This window comes from Acromyrmex echinatior, chromosome 12 (assembly GCF_024713525.1).
Source record: "Acromyrmex echinatior isolate Ae372 chromosome 12, ASM2471352v2, whole genome shotgun sequence".
NCBI lineage: Eukaryota > Metazoa > Arthropoda > Insecta > Hymenoptera > Formicidae > Acromyrmex > Acromyrmex echinatior.
In genome coordinates this window covers 7,437,925-7,463,934 of record NC_141863.1, presented here as the reverse complement: position 1 = coordinate 7,463,934, position 26,010 = coordinate 7,437,925, and the positions used below count along the sequence as shown (strand labels likewise).

The 26,010-nt window shown below is 32.2% G+C and overlaps 2 protein-coding genes across 13 annotated transcripts in view; one reads left to right on the top strand and one right to left on the bottom strand.

Annotated features, from left to right (window-relative positions):
- The window catches only part of Fas1 (fasciclin 1 Fas1 domain-containing), a 380,082-nt gene that overhangs the window by 137,406 nt on the left and 216,666 nt on the right, over positions 1–26,010 (bottom strand). For all 12 annotated transcript variants that reach the window (XR_015547032.1, XR_015547034.1, XR_015547036.1 and 9 more), the window contains exon 3: positions 6,658–6,848. Coding sequence is in view for 8 of the 12 variants with exons in the window: in XM_087412180.1 (XP_087268306.1) it covers positions 6,658–6,848 (191 nt within the window). In the remaining 4 variants the exon portion in view is untranslated. The remainder of the gene's footprint in view (positions 1–6,657; positions 6,849–26,010) is intronic.
- On the top strand, positions 11,673–18,878 carry Orc3 (origin recognition complex subunit 3). Its single transcript, XM_087412188.1, has 14 exons — positions 11,673–12,148; positions 12,817–12,948; positions 13,033–13,153; positions 13,369–13,559; positions 13,642–13,799; positions 13,891–13,999; positions 14,078–14,242; positions 14,315–14,506; positions 14,809–14,925; positions 15,018–15,302; positions 15,927–16,160; positions 16,940–17,059; positions 18,337–18,404; positions 18,640–18,878. Exons 1-14 carry the CDS (start codon positions 12,125–12,127, stop codon positions 18,731–18,733), a joined length of 2,010 nt encoding a protein of 669 aa, XP_087268314.1. The 5' UTR covers positions 11,673–12,124; the 3' UTR covers positions 18,734–18,878.

Sequence of the window (26,010 nt, the reverse complement as noted above, 5' to 3'; positions counted from 1 at the left end):
AAAGAATGTAGGCCACGTTCTCGCCAATAAAACATTAATTCGATGCATAAGAGATAAGGTGGAATTAACTGTAAGTTATTACGGCGGACTTAAAATGCGCATCGGCTCGAACTATATTTCTAATTCGGTGTATCGTAAATACAGTGTCCATAATCATAAAGTGCCGGAACAGACAGTTACGAGAGAGCCATTCGTTGAATTGCAACGCGATCGGCGTTGCAACGTATCGACGTAGAAGGCCGGAGAACGTTTGCGTAAAACTCGCGAGGAGAATACCTATATATGTCGTGACAGCAGTGCCAAATTTGTCAAGTTAAATTTAATGAGGCAATCGACATGTAAGGGAGATCGAGACTCGTTGGCATAAGAGGCAAATTGGCATTGCGTTCCGTTTATGTATTTATGATAAAGGAAACAATAGTAAAGTTACTGCAAAATATTTTTACAACATAGATACTTCTCTCCAAGTTTCATTTAAATCAAACAAGTATTAAACAATAAAAAAAGAAAAAAGTCTGATTCAAGAGCAGACAAGTAAGGTTTTGAGCATTTCATAATTTCATATTAATCCTTCGGTTTAAGAAAGCAAATCTAAGCGATGTATTATTAAAAAACAAGTGTTTGTTAGTATATAATATGTTACTTTGAATAATAATGGTAATTTGTTATAATAAAATCAAAATTAGATGTGTGCAAGAATGGGATACGTTGGTTCATATCATAAGAAAACTCGTTATACTGCACGTGTGAACATTCAATTACAATTTAATTTTGATAAAACGTTTTAATATTTCTATTAAAATAAGAAATATTTTTCTATATTAGAATTAAAATAATTCACACTTGTTTTTCTGTAATAACATTTTGCTATTTGATCATTACAAAATAATTTTGAAAGATACAATTTTTACTAACAAGAAAAGTCCTATCCTAATATCTAATTTTTATTTCTATTACTTTTCTTACGTTTTTGTTAATTTAATATACAGTTTATTATAGAGGCAATTTATACTGTGATATGTATTAATTTACCCCACATATATCGGAGCAAGTTAACTACAATGTAGCATGCCTGTATTTTATTTATTGTAAAGAAATTATACAGTGTATGGAATCATTACTGGTATGAAAATTGTTGATATATTTTAATCACAATAATTAATTGTTTAAAAAAAAATCTAATGCCAGAAACGAAATTGTGAAAACTGTGCCAACGAGATCCCGTCTCCTCTATTATAGATAAATAGATGCGATGGATCTTATAAGTTGGCGGAACAAAATGACCAAAATCAATTGTAATTAATATTTTTATTTGTTGCTAAAAAATTACCAAAGAAAAAATTCGCTGTGTCAATTTCTTTAAAAAATGATATTCCGCTAAAAGAAGATTAAGAGTTAGCGGAATAATATATATCTACAAAAACGAAATTGTATACTCAACAATAAGTAGAAATTTGTTGTTAATTTGTTGCTATCAAAATATCCAAATTTCGAATCTGTTACTTGCAAAATAAATGTAAATAATAACGAAAAACTTTTCAGCATTCAATTTTAAGCGAAATAACATCGAATTTTTTACTTGTATTTTATTCTTGGACCGCCTAAATGCTGAGAGACTTTTCGTTGTTATACGTATTTAGCAAGCAACAAATTCGTAACCATTATATTTCGTGAGCAACAAATTCAGAAAATATCTCTGCACCAAATTAAAGCGAGTAACAAATTTTTTACTGCCGTATTTTATTTTTGTACCGCCTGCACGCTAAGAGATTTTTCATTATTATTTTCATTTATTTCGTAGGTAACGGATTTTAAATTTAGATATTTCTACACGAATTAGCAACAAATTCCTACGTTATTTTTAAGTAGAAAGTCGCAATATGTATATTATTCCGCTAACTTAATCTTCCTTTAGCGGAACATCATTTTTTTTTAAATTTACAAAGCAACAAACATTTTCAATAACTTTTCAGTGACAAATGAGCAAATAAAAAATATTAATACAAATAAAAATATTAATTTGAATTGATTCTGCTCACTTTGTTCCACTAACTTATAAAGATAGACTCTAAACGCGTCAATAATACTAATCAATAATACTGAATCAGTAATATATTGATAACATGCATCAATATTTTCAGTATTTTTTACAATCTTATGCGATCAGTATTGTTAAAAATATGTTTTACGTACATTATCTATTGTACTGTGACATATTGTGACATAGATCCTATAATAAAGCGATAATCAAAATCTAGATTGTCATCAATATTCTACATCAATCCATCAATATTAACCGCACACGATCAGTATAATATTGTCAGTATTTGTTAAAACTGACAAGTATTGAACGTGTAAAGTCATCTTAAAACGCTCAGTTATTAGGACTGCTCGAGTTGTATCAATATACAGGGTGACATTAAATTACCATATCACCCAGCAGATAGAGCGGACTAAAGTCGAAAAGTCCTGTATATTTTGCAATAGTTAACAAGATTAATTACTAAAAATCGCTAAATATTAATATTTAATAATTTTTTACTCAAATACTATCAACTTTACAGAAAAACAGTAAGAGATAAAAATTATTTATTTTCTTCTCATAAAGTTCTGAGAATTTTTTCAGAATTTTTTCAGAATTTTTTAGTACCATATTTTCTCATGTTGGTAAAAAGAAAACTATTAAAAAGTTGATAAAAAATTCTAAAAAAATTCAGAGTTCTATGGGAAAAAAATAAATAATTTTTATCTCTTACTGTTTTTCTGTTGATAGTATGTGAGTAAACAATTATTGAAGACCAATAGCGATTTTTAATCATTGCGAAAATTGCAAAATAGAGAGTAGAGTACTTTTCGACTCAATTTAGTCTGCTCTACTTGCTCAGGATGGGTGGTGCGGTAATTTTATACCACCCTGTATGTATTCGAAAACAAAATTTTAACAATTATCAATTTTAATACATGGAAAAAAAATTAATTGGGTGATACAGCAAATCTATAATTTACTACGCGAATTCAACATCGATAACTAAGAAGATTTAATGGTTTAACAAGCTAATGTTATTCAGCTGTCAACTTTGCTATTTTAACATAGAAAATTGACTGTCTGTATGTTACGACTGTAGATTTGCTGAATCAGTGAAGTTTTCAGCTGTGTTTTTTTCCATGTAGAGGAAATAAATAAACTTAAATAGAACTTAACTAGACTTTAATAGACTTAAATAGAAGATCACGGAACTTAGAAAAAAAGTGTCATGCCAATAATTTATCGCATTTCCAGCAACATTTCTCGTTAGTTCTAACAGAATTCAAAAGTTAAAAATGATATAACATACTCAAATTGAAGTACGAACGTGTTCCAATCATTATCATACGAAAAAATTTCGACGATATCGAATAATTCTTTGCGATAAACCTCGGTAAAAAATGCATCACAATAAAGGGGATAAGATTTTGACGGAATATTTTTCTGTAAAACTCGAAACTCCTTGCGATCTGAGACACGACGGATAATGGAATACGTATGTCTATCGGGTATACGAATGGGGACAATGCGCATAAATCTATTCTCAAGTTGATAGATATGCAACGTGCTCGTGGGAGCGAGCACCAACTGAAAACGGATCGCTGACCCGTTCTATTGTTGAGACATTTCCTATTATAGTCATATATACGCTGAAAAGGAGTTTGCAACACTTTTATGTCTCCACTGGTCTACAGTTCTACAGGATAAAAATGTACATGATTTCTCTATAAAATTAGGTATTGATATAAGTTCGATATAAGTCACAAGCTTTAGAAAAACATATTGAATTTTTGCAGTAAAGTGAATCTTTGAATAATAGTAGTATCTTTGAATAAAAGTATTATATAATAAAGAAAGAAATTATGAAATTAAGTTTAATATTATATATATATATTTTTTTTTGAAAATAAAACATTTTTAAATGATTAGGTACACTGAAAGAAAAGATTGTCTGCTGCAATAAATTGATAAAGTATGGCATTTTTAATTGACTGTAACAGCTACTTTTTGGTTGCAGCAGTTAATTTTTGGTTGCGTTAGCATATTCGCAATGTTAGTACAATGTTAGTACAGGATTTCAATAGGCTAACGCAACCAAAAATTGATTGCTACAATTAGAAATGATATATCATAATCAATCTTTTCTTTCATTGTAGGAAAATCGTTTATAAACAATTTTTTTGTTATAAAAACATTTATATAATTTTTTTTCTCCTTTTCTTCCCCTTTTCGCTTTCTCTTTTTATAATTTTTTTTATAATCTCTTCTCTTTTTATAATTTGAGATCTTACTTCAATCTAATACTGTAATTATTTAATATATTGCGGCTATTGACTGTGATGATTATTTCACTTTCGTCTAACTATACGTACGTATCAAACACGCATTATTGAATCATCGTGCAATTAATAATTACGAATGATTAATGTAAGTTATTGCAATGTATCGTCGCCATCCGGCGACTAATTGACGCACTCGCAATTATTAATGATAATATTACAATCAATCATTATCACTAATTTTCGCGGAATGTATAACATGGAAATTATAGTTTTTACATCAAATTGGCTACACACAATTCAGCTCCTCATCACAGTTATCCTTGTTATCATGATATTTGTATGTAATAAATACATTAACGAAGTAATTTTAGCTATATTAAATGTAAATTAAAATCTGATATAATACATTATAATTATCTGTGCTATCAAATTGAACTAAACATATGTTTTCACAATTCTCTCTTATTCTTTGAAAATAACAATAAATTGTAGAAACGCTAAATTTTTCCCTTGTAATTTAATGCATACACGATTTTTCATGAAGATAGAGAAAGAATAGTAGTTTCTGTCTTAGTTTGAACTCATATCTATTAAAAAATGGGGGGAAAGACGCGATTTATAGACCGATATTTTCATACGCTGGTAACGAGCAGGAAGTAGCCGAGGCAATGGAACTTGCGGGTTAAGTGGATGAGAAAAGTTTCCCTAATATTACCGGGAGGCAAGAGAGAGATTGATCTGCAGGAGAGCTCGTCGAAGGGATTAGTCGTAGCCCGACTAGTCCCGTGCGATTTTCATCAGGTGATGGTACTTTAACTATAGATTAAAGGATTCGTCTGGTAACCTGAAATGAGATCCGCCTTCCCTACGAGACCGAAAACCCAAATCAGCCAGCAGATACGATGAAAAGGGGGTACATCATTGGCGACGAATTTACGGATAGTTGAAAAAGACTCCAGTCTGATAGAGTCCCCATGAACCTTTAACGAATTTACTCGGTTGCATTTGCGCAAAATACTACACGGTACACTAAATCGGGTCGAATTGCATTGGTTATCCTTTCAAGGAACGGATTTATGCGAGATTTTAAGCAATCTATGCATCGTATAACATGCCAATTTTGAATTTTTAAATTCATTCCAAAGAGAAATTATCAGAGTTGGTCGGAAAAGTCCAGTGAGTGGAAAAAAAACTACGATAAATTCCAGTTTTTATTCCACGATTTTATCCAATGGAATTAAATTAGCAAAAACTATTAAAAAGCGAATATATAATACTAAGATATATTCATATAACTTTATGCAAAAAGGGATATTTTTGCTTTAATTAGTAAATCAACAATTTATGAGTTTAAAAAAAAAACAAAATTAGTAGTAACGAATCAATAGTAATAAAACCCTATAATAATAAAATATCTTTTTATTATTTTATTTTAAGTTAATATTTAAAATACATTTTAAAATAAAAACATTGGAAATATAAATGTTACTAAATGTTATATTAATTTTTAACGAGAAAAATAGTAACAAAATTACAAATGTTTATTAATATAGATTGGAGCTGTAAATTAGAATATCGATAAAAAGATTTACTATTTATTTTATTGTTTTTAATAAAATAGATCAATTTTTATCGGTTTTAATTTAGCACATGCGAACTTTTACCAACTTTGACAATTATCCTTTCCTAAATAAATTCTCATTTTGATTGCCGTTCTCGTTCGATGTTCAATTAAAAGACAAGAGGCATGAGTTCGTCCGTACTTCTCAAATAACTTACAGTTCAACGCGTTGATTATTATAAATCGGACGTTAACACACCGGGTTTAATTTGCAAGGAGTTGTGAGACCGTTAGACGTTCCATCGATAACCGAGCTGATGACTCTCGCGAGAGAGTGCGAATGCCAGGAAGCGCCATTCGACATTATCGAGGCTCGCGATATCCATCAGCCTAATGGTCTCGCAGCTAAGGTGAACGTGTAAAGCTCATTAAAAGCTCGTTAGAAAGCCGCCACCGGCATACCAGGACGGTCGGGAAATCGGTCAGAAAAGTGGAGATCGAACGCGAGAGGAATAAAAACGCTTGAGATAAACTTGCGATTTACTGAATTTATCGCGAAATGCGCGATGTATACAGCAATATTTTTTTGTATAACGGCAGTGATTGTTGCTTCATAATCTGTACATATACAAGATCATTAGAGAGCTTATATATGTCCAATTTCTTATTTATTTTGCCGTACAACGCTATTTAAATTTCATTAAAAATAATAGATCCAGGTATTTTGAAGTTCACTAACTTTACAAATACTAAAATATAAACGCGTGACAATATCGATAAATATTTACCTGAGTCATGGTGTCGCCGTTAACTTTCAATTTCGACTGGAAATTGCTCTGCTCCAAGAGGATCATTGCGTTGTTAATGTAAACGTCCACGCCGTATCTGCCTGGTCTCCTGGTGATCCACAGGGGTGGGTTGCCCTCCAACTCGGAAGATATTGAATCCCTCAGCTCCTCGATTGTCAAAGGCCGGTTCGCTAAAATCAATAAAGACGATATCTTGTTAGTATTTTGTAGCTTCATAGAAATACCTTGAATGTTTGAAATGTTTCTTTTTTTATTGTTCTGAAGATGAATGCGTTTCGAAAGAGCTACTTAAAGTTCAGGCTACCACAAGGATCGATTTAGTTCTTCAAGACTGCAAAGTTTTTAGTTCCTGAAGATTTTTATTCTCGGTGAAAAGAGACAAAGGAAGAGAAACGGAGAGAGGGAGAGAGAAAGAGAAAGAGAGAGAAGGATATGCGAAGAAAAACGCTGAAAATAACGTAAATGGCGAATGGGATAGAAGAGCTGGAGATAGAGCAACTTCAAAAAGTCCACGGCGAAGCTACAATGCTCGTCGCTTTATTATCCCGTTACCGGAGAACGTCCTCGTAATCTTGAGGTTTTTTCTCTCATACGGACGGATAATAGAGAACGGGGGAAAGAGACACATCCCTACTATTGTTATTTGATGTGAAAGTCAGCTGTGATAGAAGCTTAATCGAATTTTTAACGAAAGTAAAATATTTTTTCTTACATTTTTTAAAATTCTCTCTCAAATTTTTTTGTAATGCATTTTATTAATCTTTTAGTTTACAAGAATCTTCAAAACAATTTTCTTTGGATATGTTTTGTAATAAATATCACACGTTTCTCTCGTAAAAACTATGATGGAGAAAAGCTTATAGAAAGATAAGATGTATGTATGTTGTTTGAACTTCAAACAAAAATCTTAAAAAAGACAAATAAAATTTAAAGTACTAAACATCTATAGGTAGAGAATTTTATTACATCATTTTATTAAGTAAGTGGCAATCAGATATAAGCCATCCTCTGTACTAAATTTCAACATTTTTCAGAATTAAAATTGCATTTTGGTGTACGAACAAACGGAAATTATTCTACCCTATCATGCTCTTATCTTAGCATGAGAATGTGCACGCCTCCCTTGAGTGCGACCTATTGAATATCGTGGCAACGGGTATTGTAGTTCCTAAGAACAGCCCTGTTCACGACACAAGCGAGTATATGTACCGTTCCTCGCAAGCTGGGAAAGTCCAATCTCCTCGAGGAAGAAAGCGACTGGGCGGTAGTACTGCCAACAATGACGCTCATTACGAACGCTAGGAACTGAGTCCCCGTTTCGTAAACCACCGGCCGTTTTATCCCGCGAAAGTTTCCAGAACAAGAAAGCTGACGCCGTAAAATCTCGTTCTCCCGACAGCGCGATGACGATTCGAGTGGCATTTTCCTTTCGAAAAATAATTCCCCTCGTCCGCGAGTTTCTTATGGAATTGCACGACAAAGCGACGTTTTATTCGCGACTCGAAAATTTATTTCGTGCTAAACATATCGGACAACATGCAATGTCTTTAATATCTTTTAGATATCTTTTAGGTTCTACAAAAAAATTACAAATGTAAAATTACTTTTAAACCTAGATAACTTACTATTTTTTCCTGTGATTCTTGAAAACAGAAATAGAATTCAATGCTTGGAAATAAACATGTATATCTCAAAAGATGTCAGATGCGATCCACTACGAATGAAAACATTGATTGATCAATCAAAGAAAAAATTTTGTTAATTGTCTAATAAAAAATAACTTGTTAATTGTCTAATAAAAAATAATTTATTAATTGTCTAATAAAAAAATGCTTCGAAGAATTTGTAGTATTAAGTAGACCGTAACTTTTATGATGTCTTTATGACGCCTTTAGATATATAATATATTGTCTGGAACCGCCAGTTCGAGGAAGTGTTACTTCGACACTTTTTAATTTCTTTGGATTCTTTCGCATCTTAAATTCTCACGTACTTTTATCTTCTCAAATTTTTAACGACTGCGTGAACAGTCGTTCGTGCACTGCAGACGGAAAAATACGGGAACCTTTTTTAACGCGCGTAACTACGTCGGCGGTAATTCGCACGCGAGGAACTCGGACGATTCGCGCATAAAACGGCGCACTAGGGTAATCGTAAAGTTTATGATCCACCGTCATATATATAAATCGCTGGAACTAGACGATTACGACATCGGGAGAAGTCGCTCATCACGTTGCCAGAGTAACGTTTGATGGCTGCGATTCGAGGTGTAAAAGTCAAAGCTAGTTGGCAAGTTTATAGCAAGAGTCGTTTTTCGCGATATATAACAATGCAGTTACGCGATAATACAGGATGAGGCTGTCAATCTATTGGGGACGATATTTTTTCCTCAGAGTATATATACTATGAGTATATAATCCCATTAATATACTATGTGCATATTGAAAACAAATTTTACGTATAATGATTCCTCTATCAGAAGAGCCGCATGCTCAGGCAGCTCTTTCGCGACGTACACCTTATTAAGATAAATTTCTTTCGATACGCCAATTCTTCAACGTGAAGCGACTTCTAGCTTATCCTGTACGTACATATCGGAGAAGTTCACTGCTCTAGTCTAGAATGGCGCATCGTGCCACGCCATATAACGCTTTTATATCTCCGTGACGCCTCGTCAATCATCCCTGAATGGTTGCATGCTTGATCATTCTTCCGCTAGGTGAGAAGCTTCGGAAGGGGATACGCGAAGCGCATACAGAAAGCGTTGTAGCTTCAATATATTACGAAACACTACGCGTGTGTGAATTTGAGTGTAAACGATATACTCGTTCCATCCTGCTGTTACTCTAAATGTCCTAATTTTTTAAGAAGAAAATCGAGTTTTTAAAAAATCAGCTAAAAAAGAAAAGAAATTTTGAAAATTGATTGTATTGTTCTTCCATTCATTTTTTTTATTCTTTATTACTTCTTTATTACAGATTTTGTTATATGTATTGTTCTCTCTTGGATGGTTAGAATTTTGTGAACTTATTGTATCTCAAATAGATTGTATCTCGAGTATTTATTGTTATCTCGAATAATTTACACTGTTAAAAAAAAAAGAAATTTACTTCCGTCACATGTAATATTTCAAGAAGGTACATTAAAGATGTTTAATGTTGCCAATGAAAATGAAAGTTATAAGTAACTTAAATTAACGTTTACTTATATTAAATTTCAAATTGCAAATCTACATAAAATTTAATAAAAAATGTACCAAACTTCGTAAAATTTTATGAAAAGTATATGTAATTTTCATGTACATGTACAAATATATATTTTTCAGTTGCAGATACATTAAATTTAATTTAGTGTCACAAAATTGAATTTGAATTGTGTAACTTATTAAACGCATTAAAAATTTCATGACACATTTTTACCAGTGTAGTGCAATGAAAAATTGCTAAATTAATTTATTAGATCATCCTGATAGTTTCATCACAAAAGCAGAATTTTTGCGAATCACCGAGTCGGATAAGTCGGGATGGCACGTTTATGCAAGGCACGTTTGGAAATTGGTTAAAAGCAGTGATCGTATTACCGCGGATCGAAATAGAGCTTTATTCGCGCCAACTGGATTTTTATAGCGCGTCTCCCGGCGCATTTTTCTTGTTGCGCCACTGGAGTGCTTTATACGGCCGTGATCGAGTCGCGCAGGGCGTATGTATGCCTTTCAGAGGGCAATATCTCTGGCTTCGGGTAGGGGCTCTCGCGAACATTTTGTCCCAGCAGCCGAGCCTTTCCGCTGCTCTTTCAACGAGAAGGGCGCAGAGAGGAAGGCGGGGGACTGCCCGAATGATTAAGCTGCCGATCGATTCGCATTTATTTTCTACCCCGCCACCCGTGATGGCGGGCGACGCAGGGCACAGGTGCTACGGCCGACCGCAAAACGAGAACAACTCGCGCAAAGCTGCTTGCGCATCGATTTATATCCCCCAACCCTCCTGCCTTCACCCTGACGTCTCTTCTGTCCCCTTTCGCCGTAGCCGGAATCCGACTTTCGAACATGCACGTCGGTTACGTCTGATGAGGACGAATTGCGTTGTTGCTTTATTGAATGTTTATTCAAATGCGACAGAAATGATATAGCCAGATTCTAGAGAAAAGTACTTCTTCAGAAGTAGGTACTTAGTATGTCTGTGAAATAATAATGATAGATAGAAAAAGGGAAAAAATGTAGCACTTCCTTTTTAATTTGTTGATTAAGGAAAATTAATTAATTTATCATTTGAAAAAAACTTTTGCGGGTAAGACAAATTAACTCGTTATAAAAATTTAAAGATTTAAAATTCGTTATTTTTTATCGTAATATTCTTATATAATACATTATAAGTAAATTGTTTGCTTATTTATTCAAAAACATCTCTCTCTGTTTTTAATTTTATTATATATATATATTTACTTGAATTTATATTAGAAATAAATCAAGGTAATGCACAGGACATACTTTTGATCGATGAATTCCCGAATAATTAATGCAATAAATTAATGCATATAATTAAAGACAAAGATCTAATTAAAGATTAAGAACTAATTAATAAATTAAAGAATATAAATAAAAAATGAGCTTTAATTTTCATTTCTGCTTCATTACTTATAATTTAATATTGAACAATAGTGATTAATTACTTATTTTATTAAGTATTTTGTTAAAAATATTGAAAGTATTGTATATTAAAGGTATTAAGAATATTAAAAACATTGTCGTATAACACTCAAAATAATAAGTAATTTCCAATATTAAATTGATACAATACACTAAAAAAAAAATTACAAAATTTTATTATACATTTGAATAGTACTAACGAAGTAACTGTTTACAATAAATAAACATTTATTAAAAAAAAATTATACTTAAATTACACAAATATATATATTTATATTTAGTAAATATTTCATTATTACTATTCAAATAAATATTTAATAAATTCAGTACTCTTTTTCAGTGTATTAAATTGAATTTTCATAAAAAATTCACACAAATACATACCTTATTCTTAAATTAATTTAAATTTTGTTTCCATTATTCTTAAATGTTTATCATATTATTGTTCATGGGAATGCACGTGGTATATATACATCATCAAACATATGAGTATTCATTATTGAACTGTCCTGCTGAGCTTAGTGATCGTGCGAAGATGTGTAACTATAGAAACTCTAGCAGACATCAGTACATGGCGCCAGCTAGCGGCACAAATATATTATTTTCGTGTCAGCTGACAGCTGCTGTGTTCGGTTATGTTTAGTTGCGTTCGGCTTAGTTCGACTACGCAGATGGTTGTTCGTGACTCCGCGCCTATTCGCGTCAATTCGCAACGTGCTGTGAATAATTGCCGTTTCTTTTATTTGTGTGATAGAAGACGGATATACCTGGCATCTCGGTGACGTTGACGCCGGTCGCAGAATGGAGAACGTTTCTCTATCCAAGGTAAGCGATACGACACGTGCAACCTGTTGCTATCGCCGGCTTAACCTCAAAGTGTAAAGTTAGCGCGCCGAAATGCCGAATAATGATTCATAGTCCGTCGCTTTCGCACGCTTTAAAAGTTTATCGAAGAATGCTATTGTTATTCTCGCATTATTTTTGCCTTTGTAATTAATGTCTGTATAATTTTTTACTTTTGGCTTCTTTAAAAATTGGCGTTTAAAATATTTAATTTTTTGAAAATCATATGGGTATTGAAATTAAATTAATTTTGATTAGATATCTAGAAATAATTTTTGCCAATTAAGGATTTTTCTAATGTTTTTAAGAATTAAAAAAAAAATAAGTTTCGATAAATAATAAATGAATTGAAATTGTAGGAACAAAAATATGTAAATAAAATTAATAAATGAATAAAATTAATAGACAGAATTAATGATAATTGCCAATTGGCAATTGATGAAAAGATTATTTTGTATGGAATACGTAAAAAATTAGTTTCTTTTCTCTAATTATGTAATTCAATGCATAATGATTTTTATAATTAATACTAATGTAATTTAGTCACAGTTTAATTTTATAATGACAAGAGGAATAATAACGTCAATTTAGGATTGGTGTAACAGAGAATCGTAGCTAATTAAAAATATAATATTGAACGTGACTTTTAGGGAGTATTCGCATACAAAGGAAGTTACAAAATTGGAAAAAAGAAAAAGAAAGTTAAATGCCCGGCATATTTTAATGAACCCTGGTATGTCGCGTATGACGAAACATGGAGATATATCGAGCAAGCTGCGGAGGTATAACTGTATCTAGTGTGTTAGCACTAGCTATAAATTTCAATCAAATGGCAGAATATTTAACAGAATACATTAATATTTCAGAATGTCAGATCGAAAATGTTCCAACAAGTTATATCCAATTTGGAGTCTTTCGTGTCGAAAATAAAAGCGACTCCATTGAATGGATCATTCCACGAAATAGCTACGGCTATTTTGTTAACAGGTGAAAACAAACGCCACATTTTTTATAAAATATTGTCATTTTTTTCAACACGAAATTTAGATAAACTAAAATCGATTAAAAATCTCTTCAAAATATATATTGAAGTAATTTTTACCTATTAAGGATTTTTTTCTCTAATATTTTTAAGGCTTCTAATATTTTTCTTCAATGATTTTTAACAAATATATTAACAAGTAATTGAATTAAAATTATAGGAGTAAATGTCCCCGATCATACGACGCTTTTCGACACCGTAGTGTCCAAGCTTAGTAAAATAACGCCACACTTAGCAATGATTTGTAGCAGAAATTGTAACAACGTGAAAAACATCATCGAAGACACTGTATATCAATTTATTCATAAAAATTCAAATTCTGAAGCTGAATCAGGCAGTGAATCTGAATCGGTTAGTTTCGTGGTGATAGCACTATGTAAATAGAAATAAGCAGTTTCTATTGTGCAATCTTTAAATAAATTATTATTCCTAGAATCATGTTCCTGAAGTGCGCAAAAGTCAATGTACTATGCGTGTCTTAAAAAATATATTTGCGGAATATCACGATCCGGAGGATCCTTTAATTATAATTTTGCCGGACTTTGAAAGCTTCCCCATCAATGTATTACACGATTTTATCCTGGTGTTGAGGTATTCTTGAAAACGTTACAATGCATGCACAATACGTTAAAAAATTACACGAATCTTGAAAGGAATATTCGCATGAATAAATAATTTTCAGTTCGTATAGGAGTACATTGAAGTTCGTACTCATTTTCGGTATCGCGACTACGTTGCACGTCGTGCATAAATCATTGACATATGACGTCACGTCGAAGTTAGTCGTGCAGGCAAGTTAAACAAAAATATTTTGACGTCCAATGTAAATGTTTGCGCGATGATTATAAATAATTCGGCTCTTTATTTAGGTATTCTATACGCAAACGCAAGTCAAAACCCTAGCCGATATATTGGAGAACACTGTTTTCTCTACAAAGATTCCATTTAAATTAATCGGCCGAGCGTTTCAGTTGCTGACTGACATTTTTTTGTTTTACGATTTTTCGGTGGATAATTTCTTACAAAATTACAAGGTAACGAGCAATCAGAAATCCAATCAATAAGTCGACAATCGGCTGATTATTATAAATTATGATGATTTTTAGATATGCATGATACAACATTTTTACAAAAATGATATGAATTCTCTTTGCTGTCAACCAAAAGACATTAAGAAAAAAATATCTGAACTCACTACTGAAAATATCGCGGAAATTAAAAGTTTACCATCTATCGCTAAATATTTGAAGACGTCGAATGCGAGTGGAGATAAAAAGCTCAGCGATAAAGAATTCATGGTTTGCATAGTTCATTTATGAGAATTAAAAAGGATTGCAAAAATTATAGCTATTAGTAACGAAGTGATACCTTTTAAATAACATGTAATTATGAAATTTACGCTATTGAAAAATTTAATGTAACAGTCCATTAAGCTACTTTATATTGGAAATTGAAAGGATGGAAAATTTTTTAATAGAAATAAAACTTTTATTCAACAGATGTAATTACGACTTTTTAATGTCTCAGATTTGTTACTAATGTACATAATTTTTGGTAATCTCATGCATTTCCAAACTATTTTTTAAATTTTGCTTTTTAGGAATTGTTGGAACAGTTGTTAAATAAATTTCATAAATTTATGAATCAATTTTTAATTGTTTTGAGATGTTTGCACTGCATGGTTGCATCACTGCCAGGCTCGCCAATGGGTAAACAGGTAATATAACGCTTTACTGATTCAGAAGATATTTTATTACGCAAGAAAGCGGTATGTTGAAAAAAATCGGAATTATGGAACAATTATTTTAGTTGCGGGAAATTTACACCAAAGCGGTTTACACGAATGATCTCACAGAATCCTCCGAATACAAAGATTGTATGAAATTATTGGGATTTTTATCGAAGGAGGAACTCCTCTCGAAACTCGAATCTGTTATAAAAATTGTCGAGGATTCCAAAGATTCAGAAATTAAGAAAATTAAAATCGATCTTAACAAACACATCAAGACGATTCGAGAAGCTAATTTAAGCACCACAATGACTTCCGAGATCATCAGTGTGGAAGAGAAACTTAATCGTATGCAACTAAAGGAGGTATGTGCAAAATCGTATTTTCTTAATTGTTGTTCTTATTAATCCTTTGCGCTAGAAAAATATAATATTTTTAACTCATAAAAAGAAAGAATGATTTTGAAGTATCTAAAAATTTAACTATACATAAATACAGATTTATAAAAATAATTTTGTTGAGCCATTAAAGTATTTATATAAGAAACTCATGACAAAACTTTTGACATTGTGATAACCAGTTTAAGTATCCTACATAATTATTTTGATAGTTCAATATAATTATTTTTAGATCTATATTTATAACTAAATTTTTAAATATTTTAGCAAAATCATTCTTTCCATGTAACGTTATGAAGCATACTTAAACTATTTTCATACTCCAAATTAAAGCAATACTTCTCTATCAAATCCGACAAGATAAGGTCCGATAACACATGAATAATTTTTCATATTACTTCATTACATACGATTAATATGATTTTATCGTTTTATGCGAAGCATAAAGGTGAGTTTTGTTTCTTTCATATAATAATATACTGCCGCTATCAAATGCGAACGATCGGAACTTTATGGTTCTGAAATGAAAATTGTCGATGAAAACACAATGATTACTAACGCCTGTTCAACTACCATGTGTCCCCTTTTCAGAAATTGTTCAAAATGAGTCAGCAACAGTCGCATTCTGCTTACAAGCAGGCGCTGCTTGACTTAATCGATTACTTAGATCGAAAAGTATTCTCCATTCATCTGATCGATCCAAGTCGCGTGACGGCTCACGAAATATTTTGCTACAGCGATGGGAATCAGGCGAAGCATCACATTCGCGGCTCTTTGCGGGCTGTTATGCATACCGGATTAAGCGATCCACAGATGTATCTGGACGTGAGTGAAGTAGAACTTCGCACGAATAGCTCATGCACGCGATTTCAGTTAACCGAGTTAACTCTTTTATCGCGCATCGTCGTACAATGGGAACATGCCCGAAAAATTGTTCGTGGAAATTTGGAATTGCAAAATTTAACTTTTATGTAATACGGATATCTGCATGCACAGGGCATTGTACTGTTTTAACCTTTAAACGCCACACTACGCGAACAACATACTAGATGCCCAAATCAATTCGACTGCTTGTAATTTTGATAAAAATAAACATTGAAAAATTGTTTTTAAATCGAAAACGATAGATTTCAAACAACAATATTAACAAATAATATCAAGAAAATGTATGTATTTTTATTAATAAAAAAGATATAAGCAGGGAAAAAAGTATTGGAGAAAGAAAACCGAGCATGTCATATCGAAAAGGCGTTTAACAGTTAAATGTTGGGTTATCATTGTAATATTATGAAACGAGAAGACAACATTGAAGATTTTTGCGCCTTTTTATAAATTATAATTTGCGTGTTAAATATGTATTTGAAATTGACTTATTTTTCCTTCATTCCGATTAATTTTCTTTTTCACATCTTTCAATGCTCGAATATACCTGGAGTTTTGATATCGCGATTTGTTTTTAAATATGATTGATCCCGCTACGCGCAGTTCTCATTTTTCTCGTGACATTTAATCTTCTCTTACATGAGCAATTCATCGACGACCGCGGAAAAATCGTACTTTTTCGTAGACCGCGCGACACGATTAATTGGAGATGTATGTTTCAGTGCGACTGCTGCAAATTGGAGAACGACGACGACATTCCGCGCACGCTCCTCGACTTGAGTATAATTTATAAGCTGCATTTGGAGTCCAGGAAGCTGATCAATATGTACGACTGGCTGCAGGTAACAATCCGGCCCGTGCTCATGTTTACAGGTTAATCCCTGTTACACTTACGGTCACGCACGCGGCCGTCTCGTGATTTTAATCACCGCCGCCACCGCGAGTGATTCACGCGAGCACGTCATTGTAAGAAAGGCGCACACAAGGAGTGCCGAGTGCTTTATCGCTGGTCGGTTGTTAGGAAACCGGTAAAACGCTTCTTGTGAAAATTGTACCGGCGAGAACGTACTGTCTGCGAAGTTAACACGACATTCTATTAATATAAAAAAAAACGTTCCGTATTTTTTAATATTAAAAGTTAAAATTGAAGCAGTGTTCTAATTTTGATATTTAGTATAAAAACTACGGATCTTTTTATAAGGAACTATAGAACTATGGAGAGAGAAAGAGAGAGAGAGAGAGAGAGAGAGAGAGAGAGAGAGAGAGAGAGAGAGAGAGAGAGAGTGTTATTGGGATTGTCATTATTTCTTTTTATCACATATAAAAAATAAGAGCATAAAAAACCACAGCACAAGTTATAGTTTGTGATATTTAATTATTATTACATTAATTAAAACATTAAACGTTTCGGCCACAATCTGGCCATCTTCAGTAATTCAATAATATTCTTAAAACGCAGAGTTACATCTAGTTGACATTAAATTCAACAGTCGAGAATTGTAATTAAATAAACATGTTCTTTTATATGTGAAGATGCTTCATACAGTAATGTTACACCGTCAATTATCATATCAAGAAAAGTGTAGAACAAGAATTTCCAGATTCTGTTTTACAGCAAAAAAACCAAACGATGAATCTCGAGTATTTCTTTTACACAGTTAGAATTTTGTGATATTATGTGTTGTTATTTGAATGTGTTGTTATTTGAAACGTTTAATGTTTTAATTAATGTAATAATAATTAAATATCACAAACTATAACTTGTGCTGTGGTTTTTTATGCTCTTATTTTTTATATGTGTTAATATTAGAACCACGTTAGTTTCAAGATATTTCTTTTTATATTAAAACTTCATAGATTCCTCCATAGATTCCGCCGAGATTTAATGACGTCGAGATATTGAACGTTTAATATAAGAAGAATTAAGATTTTCTAAAAGTCTCGGAGGATTCATAAAATTTTCCCTAGTGTGGAGATTCAACTCTTACATTTTTTTATTCTTACACTTTTCTTTATAATATTGTTATATTTTATGAATTATTTTACATTTTCCTTGTTAGAATACTAAACTTTTTAAACTTCATGATGCATTGGACATATTCGATACATTTGCTTGCAGGCATTCCTGACGATTGTGGATCCGCAGACCCAGCACGCGGAACAACGCGACGTAAATCCGCTATTACAGTATCCTTTACAAAAGTTTCCGCGAACGCACAAGGCAGTTATCGTGCACTCAACGTGATCGGTACTCGTTGAGATTTGTCTTACCCGCGCCATGCCTTTGAAATTCATATCACGCTTCCTAATGCGAGGATCGTAGACGTAACTTCCGCGAACTAGATACCTACGTAGTTTGAATAATTCGCACGTGTTATCTTACATTTCATCATGTAGTAACTTATCCTTAACGGGGATTCAGAGCTCGGTTTACTCAAGCGGTCGCCGCTCTACAGTTCCTCGGCTTCATCAAGACTTCTCGAAGGAAGACGGATCATGTAAAGCGCCTTACGTAACAATAATATCGCATGTTTGATTGTTTGTTTGATTTGCCCTCACAGCTTGTTATGTATGCATCATTTATGAACATCTGTTTCTGAGTTATTCTATTTTTATACCGTATTGTATATGTATTAATGAATAAATTGATATCCAAATAAATGTTTTTACATGTTTTTATCCTGCAACTCAATCCCTTCAATACATTGAAATATATTTGTATGTTTAGTTTGTTTTTTAATTTTAATATTACTAACAAAGAAAAAACAAATAATAGTCACAATAAATGTAATATTTATTTAACTCGCTATGTATTTAAATTGAATAAAATGTAACTAAACAAAAACTTAAATTATTTTCAATTTCAAAAATTTGTTCCTAAAGAGATTATTCATTCATTTTCAAAATTCAAGAATATTAAAATTATCAACTACATATTCAAATATAGGAAAAAAATGCAAAAGTTGCTTGGTATGCTCTAACAATAATATATTGTTATATGAAATAAGTATCTAAGTTTAAATTAAGACAAATTAACCTTGCATTACTCGTGTGGAGAGTCCAGGCACTCCGGGCTTTTAAATTCTTTAAATGAATGCTATTATATTTATACACATTAAAAAAAATTATATTTAGCGCAAATTGTTTTACAGTTAAAAAATTTGTATCGTTTATCTTTATCCAGAGATTACACAAATTTTTATTCAACGGCATTTTTTATCGTTTATGTGATTCCCTTGTCACTAAACGATCAAGACTACGTGCCTTGCATATTGATTCCACCATTTCTCAGAATTCCTTGCGGAAGTTGTTACGTACCGAATACATCATTGCATAATTTAACGGCTTGCACGCATATTAATGATGCGTGTACCGTATCTGCATAAGTTCCCGCGATCTTGAGATACTTAAATTCCAGGTAGATCGACGTACAATTCCTCTTTCATTTCTCTCCCTCGACATCCCAGGTTTTTAAAAATCCGCAATATCGATTACGCTGTCTTTGTGGCGGAGGGTCGAGCGTGCCGCGCGTTCCACGGGATTGCGAAAAAAAATTCATCCAAGAGCGCGCACGGCAATCGTTTCCGCATTTTAACGTGGACGAATATCGATTAATTGAATTTCATCGACGGCCTTTTTCTCGCCTGGCAACACGGATGAAAGTTAACATTCCACGCGACGATCTTTACTCTTTCACTCTATGATGGACGAAAATCATTCGCGTAAAAAAGTTCAGCCTGAAAATTCTTAGATCTTTTAAAATCAAATTACAGTCGTCCTACAATTAATTTGTCGAATGAAGGAAGCGTACTTTTAACACTACAGAATCGCCGACAGTATCCCGCTAAAACTGTCGAAAATGCCAAATTGGCAATTTTCCATCTTTGTTTCAATGAATAATTTATTTTGATATTATATTTGTATAATATTAAAATATTATACAAATATAACGTTAAAATATTATTTGTATTCACATATTTTCAATATTACGCCATTTATATTACAATAAAGATATGTAAAGATTACGATAAAGATAAATGCAATATATTTTTTAATTGTAAAAGAATTTGCGTTAAATATAATTTTAAAAAATTATGTACAAATTCATTAAGGGATGTTGGAAGGAAGGTTGGAGTGTCCTGGACATCCTCCACACGAGTAGTGAGGAATTAATTGTTCCAATTTAGTACAAAAAAGAAGAAATTGGAATTGATTAACAGAGCCGAAATGGCTTCATTAGTGTTAAACAACAAATAACGATTGACGGCGTGTGGTTACGTAATGCCATTAGTTTATCTATCTGCTCAGCCCACATCAAAGTTCTCTATTTTCTACTCGTGAGTGTGACAACATTATCAGCCCTCGTTATACGTATCGTTACGTTTCCTCTAAACGACCATTTCAATCTATTGTCGGGAAGTATCATGATATAGCTTACTCCGTAACACAGAACCTGTAGAATAATGTTTGGACAAAGCCAAACGGAGATCTCACGTCGTGGCCAATCGCAGAACAATTCCGTATTCAAAGGAGAGTGACGGCGCATGAGGGAGGATTCGGCAAAGGTTAACGTCTGTGTCTCGATAGGGATGCACAGAGCACGTTAACCCTTGTTTCGCCTTTGACCCTTATCGAGAAAGGACGAAGCATAGGGAGTACGGAAAGGGATAAGCTCGCCCGTGCATAGTATCCTTCGCTGCACCGACGGTAAAGCTCAAGGATGTAGCGTAAACTTCGGTGTCAAAGGAACGAGAAGCGAGTAATCTCTCATTGCAAGATTTCCTGAAAGGTCTTCACACGGTTTCTTTATCACTACTTATCACTACTTATCACTTCGACTTTTACGTTCATTTCTACCAGTGTAAATTAACTTCAATCTCGGTCTAACTTACCTTTTATCTTCTTCTAAGAATTAGGGAAAAGTGAACAATAAATTAAATCGAGATTACAGTGAGTTTGCATTGGTAGAAGTGGGCCTCAAAAAATTTATGGAATATATGGCTTTATAAATGTCTCCTAGATATTATCTATGTTGGAATTTAAAAATATAATTTTTCAAGATTTTTCCGAAGGATCTAGAGGTTAAGAAATCGATTATCTGAGCAAAGATTCTATGTATCGAAAAGCAGCAGGATACGGTATTTGATTTGTACGATATAAAGAATCCAAAGAACGTCAGGATCCTCGAGGGATCGACACGGAATCTGTGTACAATGAGAAAAAAAAGAGATACTTTAGAGAAAGAGAGGGAAGAAGAATTTCACTAGGTTAAAGGGCGAAGGAATAAAAAAACTCAGACAACCTTATCGATTCATACCGTAGAGCGTCAGAACACAATAATTCTGATGTCAAAGGAGCCGGGAGTTCTGCAAGTCGATTCTGCGGGGATTCCGAGGACTCGGTCTATTGGCCTCCATGGAGGACTTCGGCTTGTATGCAGATGAATGGAGATACGACGCAGCCGCTTGCATATCCACTTTGCCTTTCACGTCGAGCACGACGACGGTGGGGTCGGACGACGGTATCGATTCGTTGCATTCCCGAAGGCCTCACTCGAATTGACGGGCTGTCTTATTTCAAACGGACCAGCGGGACAGACGCACATCGAAGATTATGTCGATTCGTGATTTTACGATCGTATAAAATTAAAGGGAAAGAAAAGAAGATAGAACGAACTTCTTTTCAGATCAATGGCCAAATTTTTTCGCTACATACGTCGCAACCTTTCAGGATTAATCTCACTCAATCTTAATTAAGCTCAATTAATCAACCTTAATTAATCTTAATTAATAAAAGCATTGGATTATCAGCAACATCGGAATGAGCTTCGAGAGTTTCGAGCCGTCTATGTATTTTCTACGTGACTTATGTTCAACGAGAAGTGACGTAAGTACTTGGAGATAAATCTAGACAGAAGTTTTATTTCAATAACGCCAAATGCGCCAAAATCTGTTCATCCTTTTTATCTTTTTTTTTTACTCTTTCGTGTCTCACGCTGATCTTATCCGTATCTCTTTCCTCACAACCATCCTCGTGTGCTTCGAAGAAAAATCTATTTGCAAGAAAAATCTATGAGAGGTCCACTTCTCCAACTCGACCGAACTGTAGATACGAGCCGGGAATCAGTTTTCTGGGTTGAAGCTGCTTAACCTTTCTCGTAACCTTCGTGCTCAATCGACGGCGCGACCCCGATATCCTTTCAGCATCCTCTTTAACTTGTCGCTATCGTTATATCGGATCTACCTCCAGCGACGGTCGACAGAGAAACCAAGTCTATTCTTTATCCCGACTGCGCGCGCGATTCGCGAGTGTATATATTTTCACGTCTCGCTGTGATTTCTCTCGTTTGAAACGTGCAGTCCTTCTGCACGGCAGGATGAAATGAACGAAACTTTATGTTGAACGTTCTGTTTCGCAAAGTCCTTTTCTATCATCTCTGAAAAATTATGCAGCTTCCTCTCCATCGCTCTACTTTGTGAAGATAAATGAATTAAAATAAGTTGACGGATATTCGCTATCTACACAGTCTGTATAATTGAATTGCTGATCTCTCTTTGAAATCAAGGATTGACTTTTTAAATATATTACTCAGTTTCCTCGTCACTTAACGTCAATTTTACTAAACTTTGGAAATTTGAGCATTAATCTTTTAATTCTTAAATACCATTAATTCTTAAATAATATATTCGTATATTACTAACAGCTCTTAATCGGCAAAATTTCAATTGGCAAACCGCATGCATACGAATATATTTAAACCGTTTGGCATTTATTAAAATTAACATGACACACAGGGGTGTTGACAGGGTGATATTTTGCGGATAGACGACGCGATGATGAAGGGAGGGTCGCGGCTGACGTGGTTCGCAAATATCTGCAATTACCAATTATAATTGTACGCAGACTAATTCGTAAACACTAGTAATAACAAACGCACGTTCATCGATCAGCAGAGTGGAAACCATTCACATCGCTCACAATAAGCATCAGTTCTAGCCGTCCTCATTCACGTTTGTCGTGTACTCGTAACTCGTTATATTCGTTAGACACATTGTATTTTTATCTCGTTTCAGTTATGAAACGTAGAAGCTATAAATACTAGATTTATAAGTTTCGCGGAAAATATTAGACGATGTAATGTTGTCAGGATATCCGCAAATAGACGAAAATATTTGTTATTATCGAGAAAGAAACAGAATATTGTGAGAAGAAGAACTTTTGACATTAATTTTTAAATGAGAATCTTAAATAGGATATCGTATCTTTTATACATGTATTTTCTACTATATATGGATTCTAATATACATATTTTTATATATATATAAATGTATAGATAATCTCAAATTTTCTAGTTAAATGAGTAAAATTTATTCGTTGAGATTAGATTTTAATATGATAAGATATATTATAAGATATATATATATATTGGGTCATCTAAAAACCGTGGATACTTTTTAGATGACCCAATATATATAGGGTGTCATGAATAAGTTTAGTCCACTCTACCTGCTCGGAACGAGTGGGGCCGTATATTCATGATACCCTGTATATAATTATTTTAGAAAAAATATTGTATATAATATTATTTTATCTAAACTTTAAGTAACTCTCCTTTTATCTAAATTATGTAAAAGGAGAATTACTTAAAAATTATTGTACTTCTGTAACAAATAAATTAAAATCCAAATTAAAACTGAGTAAAAAAATAACTTATAATAATTAATTTAAAAAATAATTGCTATATGAACGCATGCAGTTTGCTGAAAAACAATCATACAATTTTGAAAATATAATTTTTGTAAGCATTGAATTTTGAACCCATTATTTAATTAGATATAAAACAATCATGTATTATCTAAAATAAAAATTTTAAAGTATTATTTAAATTTTATATAAATCTATTTTTGCTAAGATCTTTAGAGAATATATATAATTATTTTAGAATTATATATTTATAAAAAAATGTATAATTATTTTAGAAAATACATAATTATCTTATATCTATAATTAAATAATGGATTCAAAATTCAATGTTTACAAAAATTATAAATATTTTCATAATTGTATGATTATTTTTCAGCAAACTGCATGCGTTCATATAGCAATTATTTTCTTAGTAAAAATAAATTTGTATAAAATTTTAAAATATTATTTAAATTTTATACACATTTATTTTTACTAAGATCTTTAGAGAATATATATAATTATTTTAGAAAAAATATATAATTATTTTATCTCTCTCTAAATTTTAAATAACTCTCCTTTTGTCTAAAATATGTAAAAGGAGAATTACTTAAAAATTACATCTGTAACAAATAAATTAAAATGCAAATTAAAACTGAGTAAAAAAATAACTAATAATCATTACTTTAAAAAATAATTGCTATATGAACGCATGCAGTTTGCTGAAAAACAATCATACAATTTTGAAAATATAATTTTTGTAAGCATTGAATTTTGAACCCATTATTTAATTAGATATACAAAACAATTATATATTATCTAAAATAATTATACATTTTTGTATAAAATATATAATTCTAAAATAATTCTAAATATATAATTTCTAAAATATATAATTCTAAAATAATTATATATTAGGTGTTGGAATTAATTCGTAGCGTTTTACAAGTGATGGGAAGTACTTTCATTAATGTATTTTTTAATGCTCATGTGAAATAAATAACATTCTTTCATTAAAAAACGCTACGAATTAATTCCAACACCTAATATATTCTTTAAAGAATTTAGTAAAAATAGATTTGTAAAAAATTTTAAAATATTTAAATTTTATACAAATTTATTTTTGCTAAAATTTTCTTTAAAGAACATATATAATTATTTTAGAAAAAATATAGTACTTTATCTCTCTCTCTCTCTCTCTCTCTCTAAATTTTTAATAACTCTCCTTTTATCTAAAATCTAAATTATGTAAAAAGAGAGTTACTTAAAAATTACTTAAAAATTTTATACAAATTTATTTTCGCTAAGATCTTCTTTAAAAAATATATATACAATAATTATTTTAGAGAATGTATAATTACCTTAGAGAATGTATAATTATTTTATAGAATTACTTTATATAATTATTTTATAGAATATAGAATTATTTAAATCATTTTATTTAACAATGATTTAAAAATAATCATTTTTAAATTATTGTCAAACAAAATGATTTAAAAACTAGCGAAAAAAGGTTAATATTACACAAATAAAAAATAATATTTACCGCCAGGTTGCTCCATCAGTGCCCGATGTCTCTCCCAGACCTCCACCTCCTCTCAGAATATGCACAGGACACTCGCGTAAAACACTCGCGAATACACTGTAATCGCGCGCGGACTATAACTTGAGTCCAATAACTAGAACGGCACTCGCGAAACGCGCGACGCGACGAACCGGCTGCGGTTCGTTCATTTTCAAGTAAATCGGCGACGTTAGCTTCCCCGTTGGATTTTTTTCACGAAGAAAATGATTTTACTCAATATCTAAAAATTTATCTAGATATATACATTCAGACATATCCAAAAATTTTTAGATATTTGAGAAAAATCATTCTTTTCGTGTAAAATGTCCTCTGGGTACTGAGCCCCCTCACTACGTCAAGGTGTACTCGTGAGAGGGAAGATAATCTGAAAAATGTAATAAATAGCTATATTACTATGCTATTATTGCAATCGGTTAACTTTTAGAAACGAATATCACGTCTGCAATCTGTTATCATTGCGAAAAAGTCAAAGCAGATAAAAGGGCTGAATCTTTTATTTATTCATAGATAATGTCTGTAAGATAT